This window comes from Buceros rhinoceros, unplaced genomic scaffold, assembly GCF_000710305.1.
Source record: "Buceros rhinoceros silvestris isolate BGI_N320 unplaced genomic scaffold, ASM71030v1 scaffold4350, whole genome shotgun sequence".
In the NCBI taxonomy this organism is placed as follows: Eukaryota; Metazoa; Chordata; class Aves; order Bucerotiformes; family Bucerotidae; genus Buceros; species Buceros rhinoceros.
The window spans coordinates 34707-45874 of NW_010388868.1; the positions used below are offsets into that span (position 1 = coordinate 34707).

General features: G+C 43.2%; 1 protein-coding gene across 1 annotated transcript in view; it reads right to left on the bottom strand.

Annotated features, from left to right (window-relative positions):
* Window positions 1-1524: 1524 nt before the first annotated feature.
* The window catches only part of LOC104489488 (transcription factor IIIB 90 kDa subunit-like), a gene marked incomplete at its 5' end in the record, with an annotated part of 31432 nt that continues 21788 nt past the window's right edge, over window positions 1525-11168 (bottom strand). Inside the window, one exon of the mRNA XM_010131655.1 lies at window positions 1525-1727. Within this exon, the coding sequence (XP_010129957.1) occupies window positions 1525-1727 (203 nt within the window). The remainder of the gene's footprint in view (window positions 1728-11168) is intronic.

Here is an 11168-nt window from a genome sequence, read left to right on the forward strand (position 1 = left end):
ACACCCGCTCTTGGTCCCTCTGGACCAAAGGCCCTGGGAACACGCCTGCCTCCTGTAGCACATTTCTGTATTGCCAGATCTAGGCTGGAAACAAATATAACACACGGATAATGATCATCGTAATTAATCTATGGAGGCTTGAAGGTATTTTAGTTTCAAAGTTCAGCAATATGCACCTGTGGCTCTCGGGTTTCCAAGTTTCTAACGAAAGGGTAGCATACCAGAAAAGGAACTTACATTTCGATATTCAGAATCCATAATTTATATAGGGTTTGTTTTTAAACCTTTCAAATTCTAAAAAAAACCCCAAAACCCAAACAGCAGAAACAGAACTCACTATTCCCAAGTAACACAGTTAAATTCTTACTACCAAGTCGAAAATCAAGTTTATCTAATGGTTTTTTAAAAAGATGAACACTTGAAATTTGAGCCATACAGTCATGCAATACCCTTTCTTGATTCCCAGGTGGCACAGAAACCGTGCAAATGGCATACTCCATGATGGGCACAGCCCATCTCTGCAGTCTTACTCATAATTTACTCCTAGTACTTTCTGTCAAGTGTCACATTATCGCCATTTAAGAAAAGAAGTTGGGAAATGCATTTAGATATTTCTGAAGCGTCAACCACACCAGCACACTTTGCACAAAACTGAGATACATGCTGAAATACTTTAAAGAAGGATATAAAACAAGGAAGGGATTTTTTTGTTTGTTTGCTAGAAAAGTTAGCCACACTTGCTGCTCAGATGGCTGCTACATTCCAAAGTACCCATCCACCTCTTACAGCTAAGGCCACTTTGAACACTTTATCGCTACCAGTGGGGAAATACGGACTTGTGTATTATGGCTAGGACATCATTCAGTAGTACCCAATAAATTACTCTAAAAATGTGATGTGGGCATAAAAACGACCGGTTATGCTTTTAAATCATCAGTGTCTAAAGATGGTCATGATAGAGTCACACTGCTCAAAGTTCAAACACAGACTTTACATTAGAAAAGACCAGTGAAATCGGTAAAATCTTCCTTTTAATTCCATTATTCCTGCAAAACTACTACTATTTTTTTTAAACATGCAATTGCAGTGGCCACAACACTATCAGAAAGCACTAGTTCTAGAACCTTGGGAAAACCCATCGGAACTCTAATCTGTTCTTTAATGCTGACACTGCAGGAGGCTTGCAGTTAATTTTCATCTGTTTTAAAGAAGAAAAACAAAACAAACACACCACAAACAAGTAATCCTTAGCAAAGAGGAAAAGTGCAATTTCATACTAGAAGAAAATGATGAGAAGGAATAAATTTAGAGTTATTGTTGGGAGGCAGAGTGATATTTATAGTGTCTTGTAAATACCGAGTACTGTACATTTAGAAAGGAAAAAAATGTATTTGAACCACAGGAAAAAATCCCATTCACTTCATTATATAGAAGTGACAAAGTCCACTCCTAAACACTTACCTTCTCAAATTTTGAAACAAGGTCTAACTGCAATAGTTGACTTGCTAAAAGTATGTACTTTATTTATTTATTTTTAAAAAGTGAAAGGATACGAGGAGTTCCTTCTGTCCTACACACCAGGTAGAGACAGGCGGCAATGACGTGGGTCATCTTTCTCCCCCGGGTTAGGTGTTTGCTCACAGCCATCTTGAAAAAATTAAAGGCAGTATCCAAACAGTGTTGATTGAGTTGAAGCTGGTTTCCCAAGTGGTGAATCTGACGTTTTCCTAGAAAAATTAACAAGGAAAAAAAAATAAAAATAACACTTAACAACGTTGTAGTTAATGTGCTTTCAGGTTGGGGTTTCTTTAGTGGGTGGTTTTTTAAAGAGAAAACTGAGGGGTTGGATTTTGGATTTCATCTCTGTGTGAAGTACAACAACGTCTCAGTTTCAGGAACTATATATTCTCAGTTCCTCAGGACAAAAAAACGTCTCATATGGGACTGCTTGAATGGAAATACATACAATCAATGAGCCCTGGAAAACAAAGCTGGAAGCATCAGCCCCAAAGTGGATCCAAAACATAGCCAAGAATTCTCAGACAAAAGATTATGCCCCTCTTCCTTAACACCGTTTGACAATCAGCACTGAGTTAGCTGTAGCGACAAACTTCTGAAAACCAAAGGTCATGGTGTGCTTGACCCTGGTGTGCAAACAGAAGAGATGTTTTGCTGCAGCTCCCCAAGAAACGAAGGGAGTTTGCAGTTCCTCTGATCACAACTGAGGACCACAAGCAAAGGAGCTCTGCTCCGGGCTTGCCTGTGACCACTACTGACGGAAGGCACTTCCTTCCTCTGAACACTTTCACACCCGAGCTTTCATTTAAGGCTTGGCTGCCAGACTGCCAAGATTAGTTTGTGGCTTCAGGAAAACAAACGTGCCTTCACCCTTAAACAATTAAAAAAAAGTGTGTTTCAGATGATTCATGGCAGGAAGTGGTACAGCTGCTGGGACAGATGCAGGAAACGAGGTCTGGTACATCCTCACAGCTCCAGCTTCGGAAGAGTGTGCCGAAAAAGCAGCTTGAGAAAAAGATGGGGGAAGTCATGAGGAAAACGGAGCACTGAAGTGCCTCGGCATATGGGGTCAGACAGCACATCAAGAAAAATCCTTTAATTCAATGTGCCGGGCAGATGTTTCCAGTACAAGCATTTACAGGAAACGCTCATCTGTTCCCTTCAGAGATGTCATGAGAAGCTTTGCTGAAGGGGCACAATGCCTGCCATGCACCTCAGCCACCACTGATCACAGAAAGCAACGGTGACAATGCAATGCTTACCAGTACAGCACCAGCACAGACAGCACATCTTAATTTGATGCAAATCCCTACATCATCATCACTAATAACATGGTAAGAATGCTTAACCTCTGAACAACCTTTTGCCACAGACACTGCTTCCACTCGGCTTTAACAAAGAGCGACTCCAGACTAGCAGCCAGGGTCAGCAAGTCTCCGGCCAAACAGGAGCTGCCACAAAGTGACAGCTTCTCCTTCCTGTGCAAGTGGGAAGTGCGCTCAGCAACGAAAACTCCTTTAAGGCACATTGGTCAACCGGGTGTTACACGTCTGGATGAAGGAGTAATGACAGAGGAAGGATATGTCACCTTCCACAAGAGGTGCGGGGACAATAAGCTACTCAAGAGTAATCCAAAGCCCTTTAAGTGAAGCGTTTTTCCACTGCCATCAGCAGGCCCTGGACTGGCGCTCATCAGCCTCAGTCTCTCAAACGCAAATACTGCATCTTCCAACAATGAAGCTATTAACCAGCTCTCCTCCTCCCCTGAATTTCATTTCAAACTCCTCAGTCTGCTGAAGCAAGCTCAAGGCTTTTAATGCCCCTAAGAAAGAACAGTGTGTTTTCATCTGAAGAGGGAATAATAAAAAAAAAAATTTACCTACCTGTGAGTAGGTAAAACTTATTTTTGCAGTGGCAGCCAAGCAGCAACCCTGATTGCTCCCCTCCCAAGAAAGTCCACCACAGAGGCCAGCGTGGATCAGCGTGGCCGCAGAGAACACCGCCTCTTCTGATCACCTAAGCTTCCTATTTTATCTGGTTGTATTTGCCACGTGTAGCTGCTGAGATGAATACACAAAGAACTGCCATCTGTAGACATTTTAGGCACTACATGCAGATGTACAACCATTTAAAAAAATATAAATAGACATGACTATGCCCATGCACTTCTCCCTCGGCTGCAGAGAGATCCACTGCAGCAGCAATTGTGCAGCACCCCGTTTAAGTAAGATGGTCCAATTCAACGTCCTCAAAGTCACAAAGGTAGCTGATAACAAGAAACTATTTCAGCAGTTTTAGGTGTTGTCAAAATTTTGCTTTTAAGTAAAGCTTTTGTAAAACCATAAAGAGAACAGTGTCTCCTATGCCAAGGAAGAGCCACATGCACTCCTGAATACTTCTTAGGCTAATGGGGGAAGCACCAATGCAGGGCCCACCTGGCTCCACAAGGACCAGGATGGTGCAGGGCCAACAAGCAAGAAGAGGTGATGAGGAAGCTTCCCATACCATTGGCATGGCAGCAGCTGATGTGGTTCTGGGCGCACACCAGAGGACAGCCCAAATGAGCTGCAGATGCAGAATAACAATAGGTCGAGTATCCATGTGACTTCTCTCCCAGCATTCCCCTGGCCCCCATCATGAGGTAAGCCCTCTCCCAAGAACAGCACACTCGTTCAGGGCTCTGCACCTCAGAAGACACTTCAGAAACAAAGAATATACCAGAAAAGAAAAAAAAACCAACATTGAAGAAGATATTTGAAATTCATTTATTTCATAAATTATTTCTCCCACTGAGCTGTTCCCATCTCCAAGCTGCCATTAAAATTCTGAGTATTGAATGTGTTCTTAATTTCACGTATTGAAATGCAATTCATCATAATCCATCCTAAGTAAACAGCATGCTTGTTTCAGTAACATGTTTTTTCAGCTGAGCTCTTCATCCACCATCAATATTTTGGAATGCAATTTCTTTAGGGATAACCAGTCATCGCCCGCTGACAAAGACCAAAGTGATGACGAGCACAGAAGGTATTTGTCCACTTCAGAAATGCTATTTCTTTAAAGGCTTTACTCAACTTTCAGCAGAGTGAAGGCTTTAATTCTGTGTGCTAGTACTCCCTCAAGCTGCTTTGTAGTGTAACGTCAGTCATACGGTTTGTGGAAAATAAGACAACTGTTACACTGCTATTGCGCCCCAAAAATGAACAAAATGCAGGGTAAGAAGCACTTGGTTTTGTCCTTATCTGTTATGGGAGAGAAAGAAATGTACTGCTTATAGCATCATCTAAGACAAATATTTACATTCCATAACTAGTTTCCTATTTACTAAAGAAAGATCAAAAGCTTTGTTGTTCCTCCACTCGCCCCCCTTGAATTTAACATGACAACAAAATTCTATTTTTCCGCAATCTTACATAACTCTAAAAAAAAGAGCTGCAGAAGTTAGCATTAGCAGTCGTGCTTCTAGATTTCCTCGCAGGAAGCAGAAGATACCTTGTACTCCTGGTTCCTTCACAGATTCAAGAAGCATCTCTACTCAAAAGGTAACTCCAAGAAGAGGCAGGTATTGGCTAAACAGGTACTGCCCCAGGACAGGACCAAACTGTTGTACACTGCCCTCATCCCAGTCAGATGACAACCAAAAGTATGGCAGAAAAGGCTGGAAGTCACAAAACTACAATCTCACCAATCTGACATTTCCAGAGCTGAAAAAAATGTGTCCCCATAATATTTTATTTAACTGTAAATACGGTGATTTAATCTGTTGGTATCTGACGAGCCTCTTTCACGGGCACCCCCTTGTCGTGGGGAAAGAGCTTGCATGCCCTTGTGAGGTTGAGAGCTGTGCTGGTGGTGGCACATGCCACCGGTAGTCTCCCAAGCCAGACAGGTCTCAACTGAAGGGTCAGACAAAGTGTGTCCACGGGCAGGATGGGCTCACTAGCCTTCGGGCAACCATCCTAGGAGAAGGACAACTCTGACTCCAAACCCGGGCAGATGGAGCTCGTTTAGCCTTGTAAGGCTCCATCTCAGAGAAGGATACTCTAACCAAACCTACGACCCAAGGACTTCACTGTCACCAACCAAGCTTGCTCGGCCCTGGCAGATGAACCTCAGGTGTAAAGGGTGGAGCCAGTTCTGCGCACGCTGCGCCTCACCTAAAAAATCCACCGCGCAGGCCTGAAGGGTGCACTCATGCTTGCAAAGCCCTATAGCAACAGGTGAGGGACCGGACTTGCCTATCCCGCATTGGCCTTTTCAGCCATCAGCTCGCTTGCAATAAGCATGGGGAAAACCCTTCCCAAATCTTTGTCCGCGAAGCCAAGCCATGATGATGATCTGAAGAGCACATGTTCATACTTGAAGAGAAACCGCACATAAGAAAGTAACTTACCAAAATAAACAAACAAATGCTCCAGTTACTGTTGATAAAGACAAACAGAGACCAAATACCCACTCATACTGCCAGTCCTCACATGACAGGCCCTCCTAACTGTGCAGTGGTAGTCACAAACCTTGCTAAGCACTCAGGTACCTTCTTACAAGAGTGACTGCTCCCCCAGCAATGTGGTCAGCGCAGGGCAGAGCTGCAGAGCAGCTGCAAGCTACAGAGCTGGGAACATAAGCAATTCCCTCCAGCAAACCTACAATACTGCATTACGTCTATCAGCTCTGGGACATACTCCCACTCCCCCTGCTTCTCACTAGCTGGGTGGCATTTTATAACCTTCCATTTGCTGTTTATCTCCCGACTGTCATTATCGTTTGCTCTAGACTACCAGGGTGGCTTCAATCAGCCCTAACGGCTGGCTAATGCCCCTTCCACCAGTTTGACCATACGGTCCCAGCGTGCAGTGAGCTGGTCCAGCTATGCACAGGAACGCAACAAGCCTTATGATCTCTGCCAAAACAGTGGGAACATCCAGCATTACAATGCAATTTATTAGCAATCTGCTCAGCTGGGTATTCACCAGATTATACTGCAGTGCTACAAACCGAAATGAACTCAACTGCTCTGCTGGATGGAAAAGAAAAGAACTGCCACACCTTTAAAGCTGGCTGTGCTCTGGGTTATGAAACAAAACTCAAGACAACAGCTTTCTGACTTGCTTATCCATTTAATACAGCAGAATAGGTTTTTTTAAAAAGTTTGAGCAGACACTACTCTAAAAACTTGCTACTCCCCACCTCAGTACTACAAAGGAATATCATGTTGAACAGTCAGAAACAAGTATTGCATTTTTTTTTCTAAAGTATTAGGCAAGAGTACAACTTATAAGACAAAATATAGAGGGGTAAAACAAGTCTCTTAGGAGGTGCATCTTCCATTAGAAACTTGTAGTAAGAGGGCCTTACAGGCTTTTTCCTGGGATTCTTTTTTTAAACCAAAAGAAATACCGCCTTTAAGGTCAAAGCTGCCCTTGAAATTAAGTGATGGCATTAAAGTGGTGTCTAAGTATCTCTGGGAAAAGGACAAGGAACCGTGTCTTTTTAAAAAGCGAGGACAAGCTCATCAGCAAGGTTACAAAAATCCACCCCCTTCCTGCACCAGCAAAACAGTAAAATTATTCTCCTTTAAAGAGCAAAAGAACAAAAATCTAGAAGCTACAGAAATTTTGCGATGTGTAGGACACATACCAGGCAGTTCCCATTTCTCAAAGGCTCATCATACCACTGGGTAGAGGGGGAGGCAGGGGGAGAAGAGAGAGAATAAAGCTTGCACTTCTGTAAGCAACACACAAAATCAAGTTCCCAGGCTACCAAGTGGTAAAGTTTATCACGCTCCTGAATCTGCATCCAAAAACAAAAGGCCCTTTTCAGTTTTTAGCTCCAAGCCCACTAAAAAAAAAAAAAAAGTGTTTCTACCCATCTACTCCCAGCACGCTGAAAGAAACACCATCATCTCCTCAACCGATGCCAACCTCAATGCTTTGAACTGGCACATAAGATCTGAATCAACAAGTTCAGATAGGACCCCTGAATACTACTATCCTTTTATTTCAGAAAATTTCTATTCTTTTGATGGAGGAAGCAGTGGCTGTTACAAAACAAAATGTGTAGGCAAGAGAGCACTGTCACAAAAATAGATTTGCAGAAAATCTTGCTAATATTAAATGCTTACACAAGAGGCAGTTGATAGCAGAACTGCAGCTTAAGTTATAAAATAGGAGCAAACAAAAAGGAAGAAAATCAGATGTATTCTTCAGAAGCAATTTTATTTCTTTTATGATCTCGTCACTCCAGAAACATCTTTCTCTTCCCATATTCAAGAAGAATCATCCTTTTTTTTTTTGATCCCTTAAAAATGGTAATGTCAAGCAGCTACAGCTATGTATTATCCTTATCTGGCTTCTGCCTGCCCACCTGCACCCTCCCCTCAGACTGACCGAGACTGTAATGCTGCTCTTTCAGCGTAGTACTTCTTAGTATAAAGCATAAGTCTCCAGGATAATAACAGGCAGTACACAGCCAGAGCATAAACGAATTGTTATTACAATACTAAACTGCATCATCAAAATCCAGGCATACAGATCTTCCCTCTCTCTGCTATTTGCTCGAGGGGGCCTGGGAATCAGCACTACCTGAAGCAGGCAATGGAGCCATGTTAACAGCACTAATCCTTTTTTTGTGAAAAGGATTGTTATGGTAACAAACACTAGATTCTATTAAAGGAAATGTTTTGGATGGTTTTTGCTTGGGTACTCATTTCCAGAATTTGAATTACTTTACTGACTGAATTTTATGTGCAGATTTTATCCTGCATTTAAGTTTTCACTGCTTTTCTGTCTTTGAAAAGGCTCCCCAAAAGAACTTGCAAAAAAGGGAAAAGAGAGCAGGTTTTTATGAGTGGCCACCCCTGCATGCTTTGTCATATCTTTCAATTTCAGCAAGTCCCAGCTCAAAGCCTGAATGAATTTCCTGCTCTGTGCTCCATGCCACAGGCTTCCACGTTATTTGTATTACAAATAAGTTAAACAAACAAAGCCACAACAGGGAAAGTCCAGGAATAGCAGTGAGGCTGCTCTTAGGAAGGCTGGTCCCAGAAGCCCAATCAAGGGTAGAGTTCCAAGGCCAAAGACAAGAAAACAGTTAAAGCTCAAACAATTGGAGGAGGCAGGGAGGCAACCGAGGGGATGGCTGCAGCAATCACACCCAGTATCTCCAGCAAGAGGCACAACTCCATGAGCGAGAAGCAGGTTTACCTCTGTGAGCCCGTATTATAAAAAAGGCCAGCCAACAGTAAAAGCAGCAGCACAGTAGGACATTACAGCAGTGCTGATCCCAAACAGTAACAACTTTTTTTATCCTTACTAAAAAAATTTTATTAAGGCTAGCTAAGAGTTCTTCCCAGGAACACCTAAATGCCTATGAGGAAAGCAATGAACATGCTGGCCTCATTCCCATGCTCTGCTCCAAACTCCCACTTCCCATAGTGGGGCACCCCCTCTCCCCAGACCCGTGTGCTTCCACAGAAGCACTCCCCAGTTCCTCCACGGGATGTGTCAGTCCCAGTGCTGAGCAACCTGGAGTCCCTGCACTCCCGCCCTGCTCCAAGTGATGCATGCCTGCGGTACCTGGCAGCTCTGCTTCAGGGACTGCCCAAGGGTACGCTCTGTTCTGGTTATCTCAGCAGAGCAAAACAGTTCCTGGCCTTTCCCCTGCGATATTCCACCAGCTGCACCAGCACAGCTGTTTGTGGGGATGCACAGAAAACCAAACCGGTAAGCTGATCCTTGTTAAAAATAACCTGCTGAAATAAAAAAAGGACTTAATCGAGACCTGCGTACTGAAAGATTGATGCCTCCATTTTATCTTCTTCAGGCCAGAACCAGACTATCTCAGCACAGAGACCTGTATTCAATTTCTCTGCTGTTGACAACAATCCACCCCATCCATTTCGCCTCCCACAAGAGCACCCCAACTACCAGGGGCAGCTCCCCATCTCTCCTGGTAAAGCCCTTCCATGGCATGTCTCACATTCATTCATTCCTTTGGCTAAAGAGAACTACCACAGAAACTTTCACATCGATGGATTAAAAATCCAGATAGTGGTCACTACTCCAACCACTTCTTAAATATTTGATACTAAGCTACTTTTCTTTCATCTAGAAAACCTGCTGTTAACATCACTTCCCAGCACTTATCTGTATTTCTTTAACTATTCATTCTCTCAGAACTGGCCCTTGTATTCCATCAGTGCCAAAGCAGTCCTGCAAAGCACCCACGGAACTCCCCCCACCCCCCTCCTCAAGCACTTTTTCCATTCCCGATTATATGATACCACTCCTACGTGGGCAGGCTCTTTGCATATACAGCAACTGGCCATTTGAATTAATTTGCCCTACTCACACTGAAAAAATTGGCATCATAAGCAGTTCCTCTGACTTCTGCATTTGGTTCCTGGCATTCTGCTTCCCTCGGAGGTACTTCTACTGCTGCCATTTCATGCCCATTATCCACCTAACTGCTACCCCCACTTCAACAACAACAGACTAGAAGCCATAGGGCTTATTCACAGGTTGCACACAACCTATTGCCAATCTTGTCCCATCATCCTTAGACAGTGTCTTGCTTGCTTCTTACCTCTTTTTTTAATACAGCTTCACGCCAATGAAATCCATACTGAACTTTTCACTTCTGGTGTCAAGAGCTGGAAAACCACAGCCAATGCTGGCACTAAAAACACAACAAAACTCCTAGGCTGTTGATTCACCATCTTCTGAAGATGTTGCACCAACGACTGTTTTAAGTCAAGCTAAAGCCAGGCAGGGTTCCCACCTCCGGCACGACATTCACGTGGCCACAAGCTGATACAGATGAGAGAACTTGCTCTGCTGAAAATCAGCCCAGCAACAAAAAGTTGCAATTTTCATTGGGACCAGTTCCCTCCTATAACTCAACGAGCAGCCTCCCAAGCCCTAATGGTGGCAGAATGTGACTGGGGTGAGGAGGAATGCTGTCAGCAGCAGCACACACGTGGATCGACTTAAAGCAAATGTGAGACTGCAGCCTAAATGGGTCAGAGAGAAAAGTACACACCATCCCTACGCTTCCTCCTGCTTCCCTGCTACTGCTCCCAGCCCCCAACACTCCTCTCATACAAGCGAGCTTACACAAAAGTCTGACTTATCACAGTTAAACAAATGCGAACATGGTCATTAGCTGTTTGCATATTAGAATGCTTCAGGTCATTTAAGATTAATTTTGGAAGCAAGCAAATATGGATTTTTTTTCTATATATCCATAAGTTTTGTCAACCGAATTTTTTACTTGCTTAAGATTTGCAGCTGTTTCCAAGTTGAAACAGCTGGAAGGCTGCACTACTGGCAGGAACTGCGAGCACATGCATGATTAATGTAGCATAACCCTTACCTATCTGACATTAAGGCAACTGGAAAGACAAATTTAAGATACCAAGAACTTTTAGGCAGTAGTAGCTTTTGAGCATGCAAGATTTCCTTCTGAAAGCACCATCCGTTAGGCTTTGCTTTAATCTTCCTCTTTCTGTTTGGACAGTGCTTTTTTTTAATTACCTTTTAAATTACAGTTATTTTTAGAGACTTTTCTATATCTATATACATGTAAAGCTTTTTCCCCACGCTTATCAATTACCAATTGTTACTCTTGTCACAACAAGAAATGAAACATTC